The 21,837-nt window shown below is 43.9% G+C and overlaps 1 protein-coding gene across 2 annotated transcripts in view; it reads right to left on the bottom strand.

Moving 5' to 3' along the window:
- frmd4a (FERM domain containing 4A) overlaps positions 1-21,837 on the bottom strand; it is a 359,939-nt gene that overhangs the window by 265,285 nt on the left and 72,817 nt on the right. The window contains exon 1 of one of the 2 annotated variants that reach the window (XM_059987418.1): positions 10,183-10,447. The exons of the other annotated variant lie outside the window; for it this stretch is intronic. Within the exon in view, the coding sequence (XP_059843401.1) occupies positions 10,183-10,341 (159 nt within the window). The 5' untranslated portion in view covers positions 10,342-10,447. Of the gene's footprint in view, positions 1-10,182; positions 10,448-21,837 lie in introns of those variants that run through there. 2 annotated transcript variants of the gene reach the window in all.

The following is a 21,837-nucleotide window of genomic DNA, read 5'->3' as shown; positions in this document are numbered from 1 at the left end:
CTGAAGATCAAAGGCTAAAGGACGATTGTAAGTCTAGCGCTGAGGCCCAGTGCTGGAGCCCTGAGTCTGGGCACCTCTGTGGATCTGCTGGGGAAGCTGAAGGCCCAATATCTGTGAGTCCAAGTCCGCAGGGGAAGTCAAAGGCCCAGTATCAGCGAGTCCGAGTCTGAAGGCCAAAGAGAGACTGTCCTGGGGTTAGAGGACGGGTATGTGCACGGGTGGGTGGATGCTCTGTGAGCCTACAGGGGAAGTCAAAGGCTCAATATCAGCGAGTCCGAGTCTGGAGGGTGAAGATGGGCTGTACTGGCATTAGAGGACTGGTGTGTGTGTGTGTGTGTGTGTGTGTGTGAGTGTGTGAGTGTGTGTGTGTGTGTGTGTGTGTGTGTGTGTGTGTGTGTGTGTGTGTGTGTGTGTATGTGTGTGTGTGTGTGTGTGTGTGTCTGAGAGTGTGAGACTGAGAGAATGAGAGAGTGAGTGAGAGAGAGAGAGAGAGAGAGAGAGAGAGAGGTGGGGGGAGGGAGGAGAATGGGGCTTGTTTTGCCATTGTTGCTTTGCCACTTGTTGTGTTGGGCATTGTTCTGCTAAGCACAGTGGACATTCTATGTTCATGATGGAAAGCATGGCAGCATCTGTGGGCTGCCCCGAGCGCATCCTTAGGTTGTGCTGGTTATTCACAAAAAGAATGCATTTTACTGTATGTTTTGATGTACATGCGATAAATAAATTATCTGAATTTGAATCAAATACCTAAGAGACATGCACTCCCTCTAAATTCTGTCAGCAGCTCAGTGGATGCTGTATGATACTCCCACACAACTGCAGCCTCACAAAATCTAGTAATATCCACAGTGAAGGAAATAGTTCCAGACATTGTGCACATGAGAGGAAACATGGAGTGTTAAACTTTTGGCGGTCAGGGGTACTTTTTTGACATGCGACTCATTTCTGCAGCTTTTAAGTCTTCATCTGCAGAGCCTGGCTAGAATCTGAATCAGAATCAGGTTTAATATCACAGGCATATGTCATGAAATGTGTTGTTTTGTGGCAGCAGTTCCTCACAATACATAATAATTAAAAAATTGTAAATTAGGTTAAGAAGTATATGTTAAAAAATTAAATTAAATAAGTAGTGCAAAAAGAGCAAAAAATATAGTGAGGTAGTGTTCATGGGTTCAACGTCCATTCAGAAATCTGATGGCAGAGGGGAGGAAGCTGTTTCTGAATCGCTGAGTGTGTGTCTTCAGGCTCCAGTCCTCCCTCATTGATGGTAGCAATGAGAAGAGGGCATGTCCTGGGTGACAGGGGTCCTTAATGCTGGATGCCGCCTTTTTGAGGCATCACTTTTTGAAGGTGTCCTGGATGCGGGGAGGCTAGTGCCCATGACTTTAATTTGCAATTTTCAGCAGCTTTTTCCGATCCTGTGCAGTGGCCCTTCCACACCAGACCAGATGCAACCAGTTAGTTAGCTGTGCACTGTAACCCTGGGGACAAGTAATGAAGTGTTTCCTTGATGAAGGTCTCTAGCCAAAGTGTTGCCCACTGCAGCTCTGTACGGGAAATAACAATACAATCCACAGTGCAGGCACACTCAGCCGACCTCTCACTCCCAAAGAAGTCAGTGAACCAAAGACTGACAGGTGGATAGGCTGATCCATTCTTAATCTAGAACTGGAAAACTTACATTTATGAAGGGCCTTCTATAATATTGCACTCAGAAAGCCGAATCACAACACTCCTGTTTATACCAACAGTTCTGTGGTCAAGAGGATTGAAGGCTTCAAATACCCAGGAGTAAACAGGAGTAAAAATAGCTCGTCCTGATCTAACCAGGGCCAAAAAAGCTCAAAAGCTGCTCTACATCCTCAGGAGGCTACAGAAATTTGGCATGTGCCCTTTGACAGTCACCAATTTTTATTGATGGACCATTGAGTATCCTATTAGGATGCATCATGGCTTGGTGGGGCAATTTCTGTGCCAGTGACTGCAAGAAACTGCAGAGTTCTGGACACATCTCAACTCTTCACAATAACCAGCCTCTCCTCCGTCGACTCTGTCTACACCTCGCCGCCTCAGCAAAGTAGCCAACATAATCAAATACCCCATCTAGCCCCAACAGTCTCTCTTCTTCCTTCTCCCATCGAGCAGAATCCTGAAAGCACGTCCAACCAGGCTCAATGACAGCTTCTATCCCACTGTTATCAGACTACTGAACAGTTCCCTAGTACAATAAGATGGACTCTTTACCTCACAATCTACCTCATTACGATCTTGCACCTTGTTGTTTAACCTGCACTGCACTTTCTCTGTGGCTGTAACACTTTCTTCTGCATTCTGTTATTGCTTTACCTTCTTATACCTCAACACACTGTGCAATGATCAGATCTGTAGAAACAGATCAAGACAGGAGAAACAAGACAAAGCTTTTCGCTGTATCTTGGTACATATGACAATAATAGACGCAGGTCACTGAAGATGTGAGACAGAAACACTAAAGGAATCCCTTGTAGTTATGTTTTATTCTATTTTAGAAATACAGTATAAAATATAAAATATTAAAATCCAGTCCCACGAGCCACACTGCCCAGCAACCCACAGATTTAATCCTAGCCTAATCACAGGACAATGTACGATGACCAATTAACCTATTACCCGCTATGTCTTTGGAATTTGGGAAGAATGTACAAACCTTTCAATAGAGGATGCGGAACTGATCTCTGAGCTCCGATGCCTCGGGCTATAATTGTGTTGTACTGACCACTACACCGCCATGGTGCCCCAGCATTCAGAAGATAAAATCGGGAAAGAAAGATTCTATCTTCTTCAAACTGATGGTAACAAATCCTTGCCTTATTAGTGTACGAGCCCGCTGCGTTCTTCTGTTGCCCATCAACGCAATGGGTATTTCAGACCCAACATCAGAAAGGCTACAGCGAATAAACAACCAGCATTCCTTCAACTTCCACTTATCCCAGTCCAAAGAAGGAAAAGGAAAGGAATTATCTGTAACTGTCATGGGGGAGTTCTCCAGCCCAGAGTCCAAAAAAAAAATCCATGTCAAAATGTTTTTAATTTGCACTTGATGAGGCTGGCACAAAGCAGACACACCACGGTTCATCCTCCAACAAGCCCAAATATGGAGGGCTGCCACTTCCAGTATATCACAGGGAAATGCATTGGGGCGGTTTAACAATAAGGGAGTTTGTGGTGGGTCCAGAAGATCTACGGGCAGGAAGGTCCAGGGGTTGGGTTGAAATGTGACATGGCCACCAGTGGCGGAGATGTGAAGATCAGGGATAGTGAAAGGCCATGAATGACCAGACCCCTGAATAGGCAGAATGTAGAGAGCCCAAAGATTTCACTGGACTTAGAAAAACACTAAGCATCTCATAGTACATAGAACAGTACTGCACAGGACAGGCCACCGGTCCACAATGATCCACTGCCCTCAATGCCAACTTCAAATACCTTCAACAGGCAGCGCCTCACTACTAGCCCATTCTGGGCACCTACCAGTCTCTGCATAAAAAACTTTCTCCTCACATCACCTTTAAACATCCTTTTCCCAACAATAATTCCCCTCTCCCTGCCCTCTCCGCACTCTCAGTCCACAATAGAGACCCCTATCAGAATCAGCTTTATCATCACTCACATATGTCATGAATTTTCTTTTAGGCAGCAGTTTAGTACAATACATAAAATTACTGCAGTAATATGCAAAGATTTTAGGCTCCCTAGCTATAGATAAGTGCCTAAGACATTGCCACAGTACTGTATGTAATATGGATGGTCATGGGTTCGGGGAATCTAAATCGGGGGGAGGGGGGGTGTAGATTTAAGGTGAGAAGGGAAAGATTTAAAGCAAGATTTCCACATGTAAGGTGGTGGGTTTATTGAACGAGCTGCCAGAGGAAGAGGTAGAGGCAGGTACACTTCTAGAGTTTAAAAGACATTTAGATTTATTTTTGGACCAGTAAGATTTAGAGCAGGGGTTCCCAACCTGGGTTCCACAGACCTCTAGGTTAACAGCATTGGTCCATTGTATTAAAAATGTTGGGAACCCCTGGTTTAGAGAGATATGGGGCAAATGGAACTAGGTCAGGACGGTACCAGAAAAAGCAGGATCTCCCAGAGGCCACCCATATTAATTCCACTTCCCATTCTCATTCCGATATGTCAGTCCATGGCCTCCTCTACTGCTGCGATAAGGCCACACTCAGGTTAGAGGAGCAACACCTTATAATCCATCTGGGTAGTCTCCAACTTAACGGTATGAGCATTCATTTCTCAAACTTCCGGTAATGGCCTCCCCACTCCTTCACCATTTCCATTTCCCTCTATCACCTTATCTCCTTACCTACCCATTACTGCTCCTCATCCTTCCCTTTCTTCCACGGTCTTCTGTCCTCTCTTATCTGATTCTCCCTTCTTCAGCCCTTTATCTCTTCATCAATCGTCTTCCCAGCTCTTTACTTCCCTCTCCCCCCTTCCAATTTCACCTATCACCTACTACCTTACATTTCTTCCTCTCCTCTCCCCACTGACTTCTCATCTTTTTTCCACCAGTCCTGATGCAGAGTCCTGGGTCGAAACCTGACTGATTACACTTTTCCATCGATGCTGCCTGGCCTGCTGAGATCCTCCAGCATTTTGCGTGAGTTGCTTTCATTTCCAGCATCTGCAGATTTTCTCTTGTTTGTGATAGGTCAGGGTGGTACCTTGAACCAATTTGGCTCAAGGGCTTTTTTCTCAAAGTCTAAGTAAATTACATATCAAAGTAAATATATGTCACTATATACCACCTTCAGATTAATTTTCTTGTAGGCATATTGTGGTGAACTACATATACCTGTCTGGACACGCCCCTCTGCTGACTGCTCCTGTGGCTCCTCCCACTGACCCCTGTATAAAGGCGATTGGAGGCACTGCTCCTCCCTCAGTCTCCAGGATGCTGTGTGGTGGTTCCTTGCTGCTAATTGTGGTCTCTTGCAGCTAATAAAAGCCTATCATTCGCCTCCCGTCTCCGAGAGTTATTGATGGTGCATCACATATACAGGAAAATAAAGAAAGACTATAGAGTTTATGAGAGACTACACACAAAGACCAAGAAACTGCCAATGCCCAAAAGAAAACAAGCTGTGTGAATTTAAAAATAAACAAATAATCCTGAGAACATGAGTTGCAGAGTCCTTGAAAGTGAGCCTGTGCTCCTGTGCAACATCATTCCAAGATTCTGTTAGTTTGTACAGAGCTAAGAATCTGAAACTGCTGATTTCACATTTTAAGATCAGGAAAGAAAAGCCTGCAAAATTATTCTCAGCGGCAACACAGCTCCTGACATCTAATAATAGAATATCAATAGCAGGCCTTCTGTGAGAAATTCTCTGTGATCGGCCCTGTGGGTTTGAGACCCACACTATGTGTAGAATTGACAGAAAAGATTTAGAACAGACCAATTGGTCTTCCTGCTGCCACTTCTTAGATCTTTCATGAAGTACAGAGTGAGTTCATGTTATTCAGGACCATCCTTGCTCAGTGAGAAAGGGCATTATCACTTGCTTCCTTGAACATTCTATGGGTTGGCATGGTAATGCAGCCATACGTACATCGTTTTACAGCGCCAGCTTTCACCGATTGGGATTCAATTCTCGCTATGGCATTTATATTTTCTCCTCATGACCATTCAGGTTTGCTCCAGATGCTTCGGTTTCCTCCCACATTCCAAAGCCGAATGGGTTAGTGTTTCTAAATTGGGAGCATGCTATATTGACACCAGAAGCATGGTGACATTCACAGGCTGCCCCAGCAGATCTTCAGACTGTGTTGGTCACTGACACAATGACACACTTCACTGTAGGTTTTAACGTACATGTGACAAATAAAGCTAATCCTTAAAATCTTTATTTCCATCATTAAAAATAGGCCTCATTATAGATTCAACATTGACTTGGCAATCAATAATAACTCTATTGACTGAGAGGTAAAACTGACAGGACTCAAAGAACTGAGTTAAGAGGGAGAGGTCGGGTAGGCTAGGACTTTATTCACTGGAATGCAGAAGATGTAGGGGTGATCACATAGAAGTATAAAAAGTTATCAGGGGCAGGTTAGGGTGAACAGTTTTTTTCCTGCGGAGAATAAGCCAAAACTTGGGGCATAGGTTTAGGATGAGAGGGAAATATTTAAAAGGGACGATGGGCAACTTTTTCACGCTGAGACTGCAGACTATATGGAATGAACTCCGGATTTCCAGCATCTGCAGATTTTTTTGTGTTTAACTCTATATCTAGGCTTCTGCCCCATTCCTTTCAAGTCCTGATGAAGGGTCTCGACCCAATATGTGGACTCTTCATTCTCCTCCATAGATGCTGCCTAACCCAAAATTCTGAGTTCCTTCAGAATTTTGTGTATGTTTCTTTGGATTTCCACCATCTGCAGATTCTCTTGCGTTTAACTCTAAACTTTATCAAGCTTCTGCCCCCTTCCTCTAGAAATGACAACAGTTTATCCCTCTTCATAAATGCTACCTGACCTCTCCTGAATTCCTCTGGAATTTTGTGTATGTGTATCCTATAAAGACATTGCTTGTTGTTTCCCAGTGCATTTTCCGAATTCTTTGAATCTTCGCCAACATCTTTCAAATTAGGACCAATCCAAAGAACACTCATGACAGAATTTAATGAAGCCATCCACTCCACAGTTTGCTGTATTTGGAAATGACTTGGGAAACTGTTTGCACCAGCAATAAACTCAGCCAATCTCGTTTCTTCCCACAGTCTGAACTATGTGTTACTTCATGACTCAATAATAACTTCCATCCTATCTAACCATTTCCATTCAACGTCAGGGTCTGGAATTCACTGTGCAAACCAAAACAGTTCAATCATCTTGTGTTTAAATATTATAAAGTCATAGAGCTATAGTGTAAAAACAGAGCCACTGTCACCCTGTAGGAGAACAAAGTGCGACCTTATGAGACCGTAAAGCATAGGAGGAGAACTATAACATTTGGCCCATTGAGTCTTTCGATCATGGCCAATTTATTATCCCTTTCAACCCCATTCTACTGCCTTCTTCCATAACCTTTGACACTCTGACTAACCAAGAATCTATCAACCTCTGCTTCAAATATACCCCAATGGCTTGGCCCCCACAACAATCTGTGACAATGAATTCTAGACATTCAACACTTTTTGGCTAAAGATATTCCTCATGTCTGTTCTAAAGGAATGTCTTTGTATTCTGAGGCTGTGCTATCTGGTCCTAGAATGTTCCACTATAGGAAACACCCTCTCCACATCTGCTCTGTTTAGCCCTTTCAATATTCAATAGGTTTCAATGAGAACCCCCCCCCCCCCATTCTTCTAAACTCCAGAAGACACAAGGTCCAGAGCCATCAAATGCGTCACATACATTAACCCTTTCATTCCTGGGATCATTCTCGTGAACCACCTCTGGATCCTCCAATGCCAGCACATCTTTTCTTAGATAAGTAACCCAAAACAGCTCATACTCCAAATATGGTCTGACTAATGCTTTATAAGGCCTCAGTATTACATCCCTGCTCTTACATTCCAGTTGTCTTTCATAAGTTTAAACATTGTTGATGATAACAGTTTTTCCCCAGGGTAGGGAAGCTTAAACTAGGGCCGTGGGCTCCCAGTGAGAGGAGAAAGATTTGATAAAGCTCTTGAGGGGCAACTTTTCCATGCAGAGGATGGTGAGTATATGGAACGAGCTGCCAGAAGGAGTGGTTAAGCCAGATACAATAGTGTCATTTAAGAGCACTTTTTCTTATTGAGATGCAGCATGGAATGGGCCTTTCTGGTCGTTCAAGCAATGCCACCCAGCAATCCCCAATTTAACTCAAAACAATTTACAATGACCAACTAACCTACCCATCAGCACGTCTTTTGACTGTGGGACGAACTGACAAACTCCTTACAGACAGCAGCAGGAACTGAATTTGGGTCATGGACCCAAAAACATTGTGTAAAGCACTGTGCTAACTTCTACGCTACCGTACAGTGTTTAAGTACACAGAGGAGCTACTACTATGTGTGTGCAATCTGCCTTATATCTTATACCTCCTCCACCTCACCTTAAACCCCTTACTACATAATGATAGCATCATAGAACACTACAGCACAAAAGTGGGAGCTTCAGCCCATCTAGTTCATGCTGGGCTCTACCCAAACAATATCACTCCATACCTCTCTCATCCATGTACCTATCCAAACTAAAATGTTACAATTGAACCCGCAACCATCACCTGCACTGGCAGCTCATTCCACACTCTCACCACTCCAAGTGAAGATGTTCCCCCTTAAATATTTCAACTTTCACCCTCAATCCATGATCTCGAGTGCTAGTGACACTGTGGGAAACAGATTCTGGCTATCAACATTATTCATGCCAGGCAATCTAAGAGTGTTAAATATACACTCAGTAGGCACGTTACAAGCTACACCTGCTCATTAATGCAAATATCTAATCAGCTAATCATGTGACAGCAATACATAAAAGTGTGCAGACATGGTCAAGAGGTCCAGTTGTTGTTCAGACCAAACTTCAGACTGAGGAAGAAATGTGATCTAAGTGGCTTTGACTGTGGAATGATTGTTGGTGCCAGATGGGGTGGTTTGAGTATCTCAGAAACCGCTGACCTCCTGGGATTTTCACACACAGCAGTCTCTAGAGTTTACAGAGAATGGTGCGAAAAGCAAAAAAAAATTACCTTGCGATTTTTAATGACAGAGGTCAGAAGAGAATGGCCAGATTGGTTCAAGTGGACAGAAAGGTGACAATAACTCAAATAAGCATGTGTTAGAGCAGTGGTGTGTAGAAGAGCATCTCTGAACACATGTTGAACCTTGAAGTGGATGGGCTACAGCAGCAGAAGACCACACCGGGTTCCACTCAAGAATCTAATAAAATGGCCACTGAGTGGTACACATCTTTCAAATGTCTTATTAAGCTACAGGAATTTTGTCCAACCTGTATCTGAAAGATCATACTCCAGATAATGAACATACAAGACCCTGTACTCAGTGGCTCAGAGCTAGAGAGTGTGAGCTCAGATACCACTGCAGCTGGCTGAGCACAGAGAGCAGGCTGAGGCCACAGTGCTGAGGGAATGCAAGCTTTCAGAAGAGACGCTGAAGCATGTTTCTCTCTGCTTTCTCAACTATGTGAGTTGGTGTTTTGCACTACTTCACAGAGTCAGGGAGGACAGCACTGTGTCACCTGGAACAACTTGGTGTGCATGGACACCTCCGATCTCTCCATCAACTTCCCTCCTCCCTGCAACCTAAAATGCATCATGTCTCAATATCACAACCATGTACTTATACTCCTAGATCCCTCTGCTCTATGATAACCAAAGCCTCTGGATCATCTGGAACCCTTATGAAATTAATTAACTGCTGATACTGAACTATTGGTCATACTGAACTCAATGAAAGGTTCGTAAGTTTGGAAGCTTTGGAAGGTACGTCTTACAAAAGCCAAGAGTTGAATATGTGTGTAAGATATTCCTTTGAGTTTAGGAGACTGAAGGGGTGATCTTGCAGAGGTGTATAAAATCACAAGGGGCATAGATAGAGTGAATACACACAGTCTTTTCCCCAGGTCTGGGCAATCAGGAACTGGAGAGGTTTAAGGTGAGGGGGAAAGATTTAAGAGGAACTTGAGGGAGACATTTCGTACACAAAGGTATCTATGTGCAGAGGAAGTGGTTGAGACAGCATTTAAAAGGCATTCTCAGAAGGTGGTGTATCTGTGGAATTCATTGACACAGACAGCTATGGAGACCAAATCATGTGGTGTATTTAAAGCAGAGATTGATAGGTTCTCGATTAGTCAGGGCATCAAAGGTTATGAGGAGAAGGCAGGAGAGTTGGGTTGAGAGGATGATAAATTAGCCATGATGGAATGGCAAAGCAGACTCAATGGGCCGAATGGCCTAATTCTGTTCCTATGTCTTATGGTCTTAAGATCTTTGGTAGGTACATTCTACAAAAATCAAGAGTTGAATATGCGTGTAAGCTTTGGAAAGTACATTCTACAAGAGTCGAGTATGTGTGTCAGCTTTGGAAGGTACATTCTACAAGAGATAAGAATTGAGTATGTGTTGTTCTACATTCAGCATTAAGTTGGAAGTGTGACGGTGAAGAAGCTCCTCACCTGATAGATACCGTGAGAGATGCACCATGGTCTCAGTAGGAACTGCAAGGCACGAAGATTCCCAAAGCGCCAGTTTCTTAGGGCTCGCGCTGTGAGGTTCCAGACGAGACTGTCCCAATTGTACAGCAAATCTTCAAAGGTAAAGAGGACTGTAGCCATCACATCTGCAGCCAGAGACCAGTACAGTCCCAACTGATTCTCCTGAGCGCTGGTCCTCTGGAAACACCACAGGCTAAAATTGTCTCGTGTCTCTTCCCTGCATAAACCCCCCGCCAGGGTGTATGACTTCTGGGGTGGAGGAGAAAGGGTTGAAACAGCTCAAGTGTCTTGCTTCTCTCTCTCTCTCTGGAGGTACTGCTCAGGGAATACTACAGTGAGCCAGGCAGACACCTCCGTTCACCACAGCCCTGCAGGTTAACAAAATGCTGGCTTGAAAGCAAAAGGCTGCTCCTAATATTCACTGCCGCTTTCAAACGGCCAAGGGAAAGCGATGAAGGAGATGTGGTTGTGTGGCTGCCAGCACCCTGTCCAGGGAAAAATTAATTCTGGATGCTGCTTCCCTGCCAACATTCCCAGGACATTCCATTTCTCCGCTAAGGACCAATGGGCCAACGCTATACATCGAGAACACCAATAAAACAGCAGTGATCACAGACTTTATAGTAGCTGTCCATTTCCAGCTGCAAACAATATTTTACAACGTAATCAGTCAATGGTATTTATTCCCACAGTTGTTACAGTTCTGCGGTGGCAGCTCATTCCTCCTTAATTGCTTTCTGTAATCACTCTCTTCCTGTTGCGGTGGACTACAGGCCAATCACCTCAAGTTCTGATATTGCCCAAACTATGTTGAACATTGGACTTTGCACAGATTCCATCCCTTAACATCACCGATGGCCTCTGCTGTTCGATCTGCCTTCACACATCGCACCTACTAGAGCACAAAGTTCCTTGGTGAGTACACAACGGATGATCTAATGCACAACGCCTTCTCACTAGTCAAGAAGGCACAGCAGTGCCTACCTTCTGACGAGTTTGGGGCATTCAAAGCTTCCCCACCACCCCCCAATTCTAAAACCTTCCTACAAGAGCACAGAAGCACCCTGTCAGGATGCATCATTGCGTGGTGGGGCAGAGGCAATGCATCGGACCACAAGACCCTACAGACGACAGTAAACATCGCTGAGGGAGACACCAGAGTCTCCCTCCTGCCCCCCACCACCCAATTTGTGATATTTACCGAAAGCATTGCAGACGAAGAGCCCGAAGCATTGGTGAGAATGCCTATTACCCATCCCACAATCTCTTTGACCCACTATCGTCAGGAGGGAGGTACAGCAGCATCAGGACTAGGACTGCCAGACTGGGTAACAGCTTCTTCCCACAGGCTGGGAGACTAATCACTACCCTGCCACCAGTGAGGGTTCGTCACTGGGACAGCAGGCTGTGTACTGTTTACCTGTGCAGTGCATTATATGCATTTTAAATTATATTTTACTAACTTACTTATGGCAATATTTTGTTTTATGTGCTGTGTGTGATCTATGTACAGTATAGTGGGTGCACCATAGTCCAAAGGAATATTGTTTCGTTTGGTTGTATATATGTACAGACAGATAACACAAAACTTGATCTTGAATAAAAACTTGATTACTTCCTCATGAAGTTAAATAAACTGGGCTTGTCGCTGTCATCCCATACCAATTTGCATCATTGCACCAAAGAAAGGATGTTATCGTGGCTTGGTATGTTCAAAAAGCAACAAATTTCACAGATTACATCAGTTCTACCCTTGACTGTGAGGGTTTCCTCCAGGTGCTCTGGTTTCCTCCCACATTCCAAAGGTGTATGGGTTAGTAGATTACTGTCACATGGGTCTAAATGGGCAGAGAGGGCTCATTGGTCAGGAAAGGCCTGTTACTGTGGTGAATCTATAAAATTAAATAGTAAACCTGAATCTGATTCTACTCGGCCCAAAACTGCAAGAAACTGTAGAGTCGTGGGCACCGCTCAGCACATCATGTAAGTCCCCAACACGGACACTGTCTACACTTCCTGCTGCCTCAGTAAAACAGCCAGCACAATCAAAGATCCCACCCACCCCGGACATTCTCTCCTCTCCCATCTTCCCTCCAGGCAGAAAGTACAAAAGCTTGTAAACCTTCAGGCTCAGGGACAGCTCCTACCCCAGAATCTGAATCAGAATCAGGTTTAATAGCACTGGCATATGTAGTAAAGTATGTAGCCGTTACTTTATTCCGCATTGTGCTACCTCAATACATTGATGTGATTAAATTATCCGTATAACGAATACAAAACAAGTTTTCACACTGTACATGTGACAATAATTAACCAATGTACCAAACAGTCATTCAACAATTATGGATCACTATTTTTCTGATGACGAGTTAGGGACTTCAAATACAGGTTCACTCCCTTATCTGCTGAGTGTATTGGATTTTATTTCAGGTTTCTTGCATTTGCAAGAATTGAGTTTGGCAGTAATTATAAGACTACAAAACATAAGAGTAGTGCTAGGCCATTTGGCCCATCGAGTCTTTGCCATTCCATTATGACTGATTTATTATCCCTCTCAATAGCTATCTCTTACCTTCACCCCACAACCCTTGACACCTTGACTAATCAAGAACCTTTTAACCTCTGCTCTAAATATACCCAATGGGCTCAGCCTTCATAGCTGTCTGTGGCAATGACTTCCACAGATTCATCACCAATCATGTGAACTTTGCTAAAACTTTGTCAGGATCTCTGCAGCTTAGATTCATATTCTGCTGTCACTGAGATCCATGAGAAACTTGAGAGTAACATGACCCTGGGTCACCAGCCAGCGTGACTGGACTCTGCTATTTTTACTATCTCCCTTTCTTTTTTTGGTTTTTCAGGGGTCTTGCAATGTAAACAACCAACCTGACCCTCGAAAAGAAAAGTTCTTCCAACCGCTGAGGCAATTACCATTTTTAAAAGTTTTTTTTTATTTTCCCAAGCTGTCATCTCAAAAGTGATTACCAGATGTTCTTCCCGCTTACGAATGCCAGAGCACAGATACTTCCCACTTATTTCAATGATTCAATCCTCAAACATCATTTACAAACAGAATCATAATGACTGAAATGAAACATCAGAAAATAAAAAGACCAGTAATGCAGAAGAAATGACAAGATGGGAGTAAAGTTGCCAAAGAGTGAAGAACAATTCACCCTCAAAGCTTCCAGCTGCTGCTTTATTTCAGCTGGAGAAGGCAACCTGTGTGCACCATAAGGGATATACACTCAGTGGCCACATTATTAGCTAAAGGGGGTACCTAATAAAGTGGCACTGAGTATATTTCTGTATGCTTGTAGTCTTCTGCTGCTGCAGCCCATCCCCTTCAAGGTTCGATGTGTTATACATTCTACAGAACACCATTGTAACGCATGGTTATTTAAGCTACTGTCAACTTCCTCTCAGCTTGAACCAGTCTGACCATTCTCCTCTGACCTCAGTCATTAACAAGATGCTTTTGCCCACAGAACTGATGCTCATTGGATGGTTTTGTTTTTTGCACCAGTCTCTGGAAACTCTAGAGACTGTTGTGTGTGAGAATCCCAGGAGATCAGCAGTTTCTCAGATACTCAAACCACCCCGTCTGCCACCAACAATCATTCCATGGTCAAGGTCACTTAGATCACACTTCTTCCTTATTCTGATGTTTGGTCTTAACAACAATAGAATAACAATTCAGCACAGATTAGATGAGCCAAAGGGCCTATTTCTCTACTGTAGTACTCAATTACTCTATTGCTCAGTAACCAGTACATGCAAGGATCTCTGCCTTCAATTACGTGCAAGATGAAGTCCCCGTCAAGGAGGTAAGTTGACAGGATAATCCACTGGCCTGTAGTTTGTACCACGTGGCCCTGTGAAGTGAGACATCCACTACAGTACTGATTACTATCCAGTACCACCCCATTCTCTCTTCCCCTCCATTCCCACTGGGCAGAACCCTCCAACTTGATGGTATGAGCATTCATTTCTCTAACTCCCAGATAAATTCTCCCCCATCCCCTTTCTCCCTTTTTCCATTCCACGTTCTCGTTTTGGACTCACTCCTTCCTCTCTTCACCTGCCTCTAGGTCCCCTCCTTCTTCCCTTTTTTCTATGGTCCACTGCCCTCTCCTATCAGAGTCCATCTTCTTCAGCCCTTTACCTCTTCCACCTATCACCTCCCAGCTTCTTACTTCATTCCCCCTCCGCCACCCACCTGATCTCACCAATCACCTGCCAGTTTGTACTCCTTTGCTTCCCCCCCCCCCCACCTTCTTATTCTGGCTTCTTCCCCCTTCCTTTCCAGTCCTGTTGAAAGGTCTTGCCCAAAATAGTGACCATTTATTCCTCTGCATAGATGCTGACTGACTTGCGTAGTTCCTCCAGAATTTTGTGGTATGTTTTTCAAGTACCTGCAAAATCCAGGAAACCCTGAATGCATTATTGTTGTTGACACCAGTGAGAAAAGCACCTGCACTGCCAATAAAATTTAATTGATAATTATCTCCAATTAATACCCACTTTAGTTAGAGAAGGATTTAAAATGCCTGATATAATTCTGGGAGACAGCATTTGGATAGATGACAGGAACTTCTGGAGCACATCTGTCAAGTTAAAACTTAGCAATTCTTTAGTTCATTTCCAAGACGTGGCTTGGGAGTGTAGCAGTTAGCGTGCCGTTATTATAGCACAAGCTGGAAGATCAGGCTTCAATTCCCAGCGCTATCTGTAAGGAGTTTGTACGTCCGCCCTGTGACTGCATGGTTTTCCTCCGGGCGCTCTGATTTCACCCACGTTCCAAAGTTATATGGGCTAGGGTTAGTGAATTGTGGCTGTCCAGCACAATCCTCACTGATGTGATTTGACACGAATGACTCATTTCACTGTGTGTTTCAATACGCAGTACATGCGACAAACAAAGCTAACCTTTGAAAATCTATCTTTAATATTTCAGTTTCTGTTTTAACCTCAGTAGCTTGCCCTGATCATTAGCTCACGATGGCAACATTCGGGGCACTAAAACAGAAAATGCTGCACATCTCAGCAGTGCGCCTGAGGAGAGAAAATCAATCAGAAATGTTAAATCTGTTTCTCTCGCCAAAGATGCTGCCTGATCTGCTGAGTGTTTCCAGTATTTTCTGTTTAACTTCAAATTCAAAATGTCGGTGTTAATTCGCTTTTGATCTCCCTGATTTAGAGGAGACTGTAATCCCTTCCTGTGACTGGCTGCAAGGAGGTGGTACTCATGGGTTCATGGATTATTCAGAGATATGATGGCAGAGGGGAAGAAGCAGTTCTTAAAATGTTGAGTGAGGCTCTTCAGGCTCCCGTACCTCCTCCATGATGGTAGTAATGCTCTCACCCCATCCTCCCACCACCCTACCAGGGATAGGGTTCCTCCTGTCCTCATGTACCACCCCACCAGCCTCCACGTTCTGGACATATTTCTCCATAACTTCAGCATCTCCAACAGGATCCCACCACCAAGCTATCTTTCCCTCCACACCCCCACTTCCTGCAGGGATCGCTCCCTTGTCCATTCGTCCCTCCCCACTGATCTCCCTCCTGGCACTTATCCTTGTAAATGGAACATGTGCTAAACCTGTCCCTACACCTCCTCCCTCAGTACCATTCAGGGCCCCAAACAGTCCTTCCAGGTGAGGCTGTGATTCTGTTGGGGTCATCTATTTTATTCGGTGCTCCCGGTGAGACCTCCTGTATATCGGAAATACCCAACATAGATTGGGAGACCGCTTCGCCAAGCAACTACACTCCATCCACCAGAAAAAACAGGACTTCCCAGTATTTAAAATCCATTTTAAATCCACATCTCCGCCATGTCAATCCACACTCAGGTTGGAAGAGCAACAGCTTATAGTCTGGCTGGGTAGCCTCCACTCTGATTGGCATGAGCATCGATTTCTCAAATTTCCAGTAATGCCCCCCTTCACCATTCTCCATTCCCATTTCCCTCTCTCTCGCTATCTCCTTACCTCCCTATTGCCTCCCTCTGGTGTTCTTCCCTTGTTTCTTTTCATAAGCTTCTGTCCTCCCCCTCCTCCAGCCCTTTATCTCTTTCACCAATCAACTTCCCAGCTCTTTATTTCACCCCTCCCCCCCCCCCGATTTCACCCATCACCTTGTTTTTCTTCCTCCACTCCCCCACCTTCTTACTCTGTCATCTTTTTTTCTCCAGTCTTGACAAACAGTCTCGGTCTGACTATACTATTTTCCATAGATGCTGCCAGGTCTGCTGAGTTCTTCCAGCATTGCGTGTGTGTTGCTTGGTAGTAATGAAAATCCATCATCAGATTTCTGAATGGACAATGAACCCATGTACACTACCTCACATTTTTTTCCTTTTTTGCTCTCTTTTTGCACCACTTATTTCATTTAATTTATATTTTTGTACTGTAATTTATAGTTTTTTGTTACTATTTATTGTAATGCGCTGCTGCTACAAAACAACGAATTTCATGACATCAGTCATTCATTGTGTGCCGTGTCATATGGTATAAGGCAATCATGGTCTTTCCATGACCATGGTTGTTCTTGGCAATTCTTCTTTTACTGAATGGGTTTGCCACTGTCTTCTGGCCAGTGTCTTTACAAGACGGGTGACCCCATCCATTATCAATACTCTTCAGAGATTGTCTGCCTGGTGTCAGTGGTCGCATAACCAGGATTTGTGATACACACTGGCTGCTCATATGACCATCCACCACCTGCCCCCATGGCTTCATGTCACCCTGATCGGGGTGGGGGGGGTCTAAGCAGATGCTCCACCTTGCCCAAGGGTGACCTGCAGGCTAGTGGAGGGAAGGAGTGCCTTATACTTCCTTTGGTAGAGACGTATCTCCACCCTGGCACCCATTCATGACGTATGCCAGTGGTATTAAAACATGATTCACATTCTGATCCTGAAGAGAGCATGTTCCTGATGGTGGGGATCTTAAATGATGGATGCCATCATTTTGAGGCACTGGCTCTTGAAGACATCCTTAATGGTAGGGAGGGTTGGAGCTGGCTGAGTCTAGAAAACCTTCTCAACCCTAAACAAGGCAATTCTACTTAAACCAATCCCTAAAAATTTTGAAAACTACAATTAGACCTGGCTTCAACAAATTGAGATCAAAATTGGGCCACATTTCTGAACTTACTTTTTAACAGTCGTCAACACAGCACTTGTAGGCAGATTTCTCAATGAGATTAGAGCCGCAGTCAACAGTGAAAGCCCTTTGATCCTCGTTTAGCAGCTTATGATTCATCCTAGACTTCAATCAAAGGCGCAGCAGCCTCAAGCTGTGTCCATGGCACATAGAAACGCCATTCAGTATTCTTCCTGTCCCAATCAGCCACTCAGACAAAGAGCCCAAATGTTAAATGGCAGAGCACACTTATGTGCCTTCCTATTTTCCAGAGGAAATTCCACAGATTAATGAACAGGCTTTGATGGAGTGAATCTGAGTTTATGTCAGCAAACAATGATGTCCATTAGGTCATAACTCTGGGAAGGCAGAGAGGGGAGAGATCACACACCAGCAATTCCTGTCCGTGGCCAGGACACAACACGCCATATCAACTCTGAGAAGCTACTGCCTGTGGACTACGAACACAAATATTACAGTCATGTTTTTAAGCGTTTTAACATTAGAGAATCCACTAATTTGTTTACTGTGCCACGGTAGCACAGCGGTTAGTGCAACCAATTTACAGCGCCAGCGTTCTCCAATAGGGTTTGATTCCTGCTGCTGTCTTTAGGAATCTTGTACATTTTCCACGTGATGGCATGGGTTGCCTCTGGGTGCTCCAGTTTCCTCCCACATTCCAAAGACGTACAAATTAGGGTTAGTAAATTGTGGGCATGCTGGAAAAACAGTGTCACTTGCAGGCTGCCCCTAGCATATCCTTGGATTGTGTTGGTCGCTGACGCAAATGACGTATTTCATGTATGTTTGAAAGACATGTCAGAATCAGGTTTCTTATCACTGATATATTTATTGTATGTTGTGATGTTTATTGTTTAATGGCAGCAGTACAGTACAATCCATAAATATATATAATTTATAATAAGTACAGTTCTGTATATTCTATCTGTCCAGTTACCAAATAACACTTAATACTACTGAGCTAATACAAAGCTAAGCACTCTAATTTCTGTTTCCCATCTTCTTCCTATTTTAACCAATATACAGTCATGTGTAAAAGTCTCCGGCACCCTACCTCTATTTATATGCCTGAGACTTATGCACAGTACTCTATATAAAAATTAAATTAAACATGTTGTGTAAAAAGAGAGCAAAAATGTGACAAATTAAGTTAATCTTTATCTTCTAATCATCTAAAGATCTTCAGTTCTAAAGAATGTGCAATTGGTTATAATGGGAAAAAGAGCTGCTTTTCATGCATCCATCAATCTACTGATTATTATGCCTGTGTATTGAAGTAGAACACTAGTGCGATTATCTGGAGAATTGAGTTCAAATCCGACTCTGGCACTTGGGTATTTAAATTAAATGAATGGAATAGGTCTGAAATAACTATAACCCAACAGTAGAATTGATAAATGAACAGGAAACATTCACCGGTATGTTATGTACCATGTTGTATGATGTAGGCGATCGTGATCTTTCCATGACCATGACTGTTTATGGCAAAGTTTTCTACAGAAGTGGTTTGCCATTGCCTTCTTCTGGACAGTGTCTTTTTTCAAGACGGGTGACCCCCCCCAGCCATTACCAATACTCTTCAGAGATTGTCTGCCTGGTATCAGTAGAAAAGCCCTCCACATCAGTGAGCACATTTGACACCAGTGCTGTCACAAGAAAGCAGCTTCCATTATCAAAGACCCCCACCATCCAGACCATGTTAGCGCTTCATTGATTCCAGTGTATTTCTTTGCTCAACTGTGAATGCCTGCAAGAAAATAAACCTCAAGGTAGTATATAGTGATATGTTGTATACATTAGGTGGCAGGGTGGAGGTACATTTCTACCAAAGGTGTAAGGCACTCCTTCCCTCCTCTAGTCTGCTTGGACAAAGTGAAGCACCTGCTTAGACCACCGATCATGGTCATGTGAAGCCATGAGCAGATGGTGCCTATCACAAGTCCTGGTTATGTGACCACTGGCGCCAGGCGGACAGTTTCTGAAGAGTACTGATAACGGCTGGGGTCACCTGTCTTGTAAAGACACAGCTCAGAAGAAAGCAATGGTAAACCACCTCTGTAGAAGAATTTACCAAGGACAATCATGGTCATGGAAAGACCTTGATCACCCACATTCGAAACAGCACATAAATATAAAATTACTTTGAAATTTGAACTTTTAACAACAGCAATTACCCAAACCTTCACCAACGCCAGCTTCACAAAAATAGCATTTCAGTCCCTGCAATGGCCCTCATCAGCTTTTCCCAACTCTGGAAGACATCTTATTGGCGACAGCAATTAAAAAGATTATTTCCAAATGCTTGCTCACCAAAGCAACCTCTGCAAGACCAGACACATTATAAGAAAGGGAGGGAGAGAGGGGGAGAGAGAGAGAGAGAGAGAGAGTACAGAGAGATTCACTGGGATTTTTAAAGCTGAGGTTGATAGGTTCTTGATTAGTTAGGGCATCAAAGGGTATGTGGAGAAGGTAGGAGAGTGGGGTTGAGAGGGTTAATAAATCACCCATGATGGAAGTGCGGAGCAGACTTGATGGGCCAAATGCCTAATTCTGCTCCTATGTCTTATGGCCAAATGGTCTCTTTGCCAGGACCAGAGGGCTTGAGATATGAGGAGAGACTGGATAAGTTGGGGCCCCTTTCCCTGGAGTGAAGAAGGCTGAGGGGTACCCTGATAGAGGTATATAAAATCACAAGAAGCAGAGATAAGATGTATAGTCACAGTCTTTTTCCCAAGTCAGGGGTGTTCAAAGCTAGAGAGCATGGAGTTAAGGAGAGTGGGGAAAGATTTAAGAGTCCTGAGGAGGCAAATATTTCACAAAGAACCTTCCTTTTCCATTTCATGCCTGCACTTGTGGCTGCCACGGCACAGATACATTCCCAGTTCAAGCAGCCAACTTTGACAGTGTGACAACTCCTCACCTTGGGTGGCATGGTAGTGTATAGGTTAGCAAAACACTATTTCAGCACCAGCAACCCGGGTTCAATGCTCTCCACTGTCAGCAATCGGGGTTGAATTCCCACAGCTGTCTGGAGGGAGTTTGTATGCTCTTCCCATGACTGTCTGGGTTTGCTCCCACAATCCAAAGATGTAAGTGTTAGAAGGTTAATTGGTCACACGGGTGTAATCGGGCTGTGCAGGCTCATTCGCCTAGAAGGGCCTATTATTGTGCAGCATCTATAATTAATTTTTTTTTTAAATCTGTGGGAGGGGCTCCCATTTCCTCAACACCACCGAGGCCAAAGCTCCCCAAACCAGGATGCCAGAGGTGGGGTTTGTTCCCCCTCTTCGTGAGAGTTTAGTTAAAGGTCAGGTTTCTTGGGAGACCTACAGAAAATAGTGGAAATGGCTCAGTCCATCACAAGGTAAAATCCTCCCCACCACTGAGCACATTCATATGAAACACTGTCACAGGAAAGAAGCATCCATCATCAGGGACCCCCATCACCCAGGTCACGATCTCTTCTTGCTGCTGCTATCAGGAAGAAGGTCTCAGGACTCACGCCACTGTGTTCAGGAACAGTTATTACCCCTCAACCATCAGGCTCATGAACCAGTATGGATAACTTCACTCACCTCAACACTGAACTGATTCCACAACCTATAGACTCACCTTGAAGGACTCAACAACTCATGTTCTCAATGCTGGTGATTTAGTTATTTATTATTATTATTTTCTTCTATCTTCACAGTTGGTCTTCTGCACAGTGGTTGTTTGTCAGTCTTTGTGAGTAGTTTTTCCATTTACTCTATTGTCCTGATTTGTTCTACTGTGAATACCAGCAAGAAAATGAATCTTTGGGGAGTACATGGGAACATATATATACTTTGATAATAAATTTTCTTTTGAACTTTGAACAGTAATACAGGGTGCAGTTTCTGAGCCCACGCTTGCAGGAAGCCTGCAATTCTTCGCCATGCGCTGCGCATTCGACAACTGGTGAATTCCGCAGCGCTGGAGAAAAGTGCGACAAGGTGCAGAAGAGGGACTGTGGGCAAAAGGGAAGTATGTGTTTCAGAAACAGTGTGCAACACAAGCTTTTCATTGTATCTCAAGGCCACAAGACATAGCAGTACAACTGGCCCACAGCAGAATCGACCAGACCTGAGGTAAGACTGGTTAGCACAACACTATGGGCCAAAGGTCCTGTTCCTGCGCTGTACGGTTCTATATTCTAAGAGAAAGTTATCTGAAATGTTTGAACTATCCACTCCACTGGTTTAATCAAACACTTTCCTATTTGTAAACGTGGTTTGGGATCAATATTATTGCTTAATTGTAGAACGTTTCTATTACGTACACATTTAAAAGTGGATTGCTATATTTGCAGGAGAAACACAACTGTTGTTTTACATTGTTTTACATATTGTTAGCAAATATCAAAGGACCTACGTGAAGGTGCCTACACTCTGGGGGATTACCAGTGTTAGATTAAAGTACA

The sequence above is a fragment of the Hypanus sabinus genome, chromosome 13 (assembly GCF_030144855.1).
Source record: "Hypanus sabinus isolate sHypSab1 chromosome 13, sHypSab1.hap1, whole genome shotgun sequence".
In the NCBI taxonomy this organism is placed as follows: Eukaryota; Metazoa; Chordata; class Chondrichthyes; order Myliobatiformes; family Dasyatidae; genus Hypanus; species Hypanus sabinus.
The sequence above is the reverse complement of the archived record's forward strand: the minus strand, read 5'-3'. Positions and strand labels throughout refer to the sequence as shown.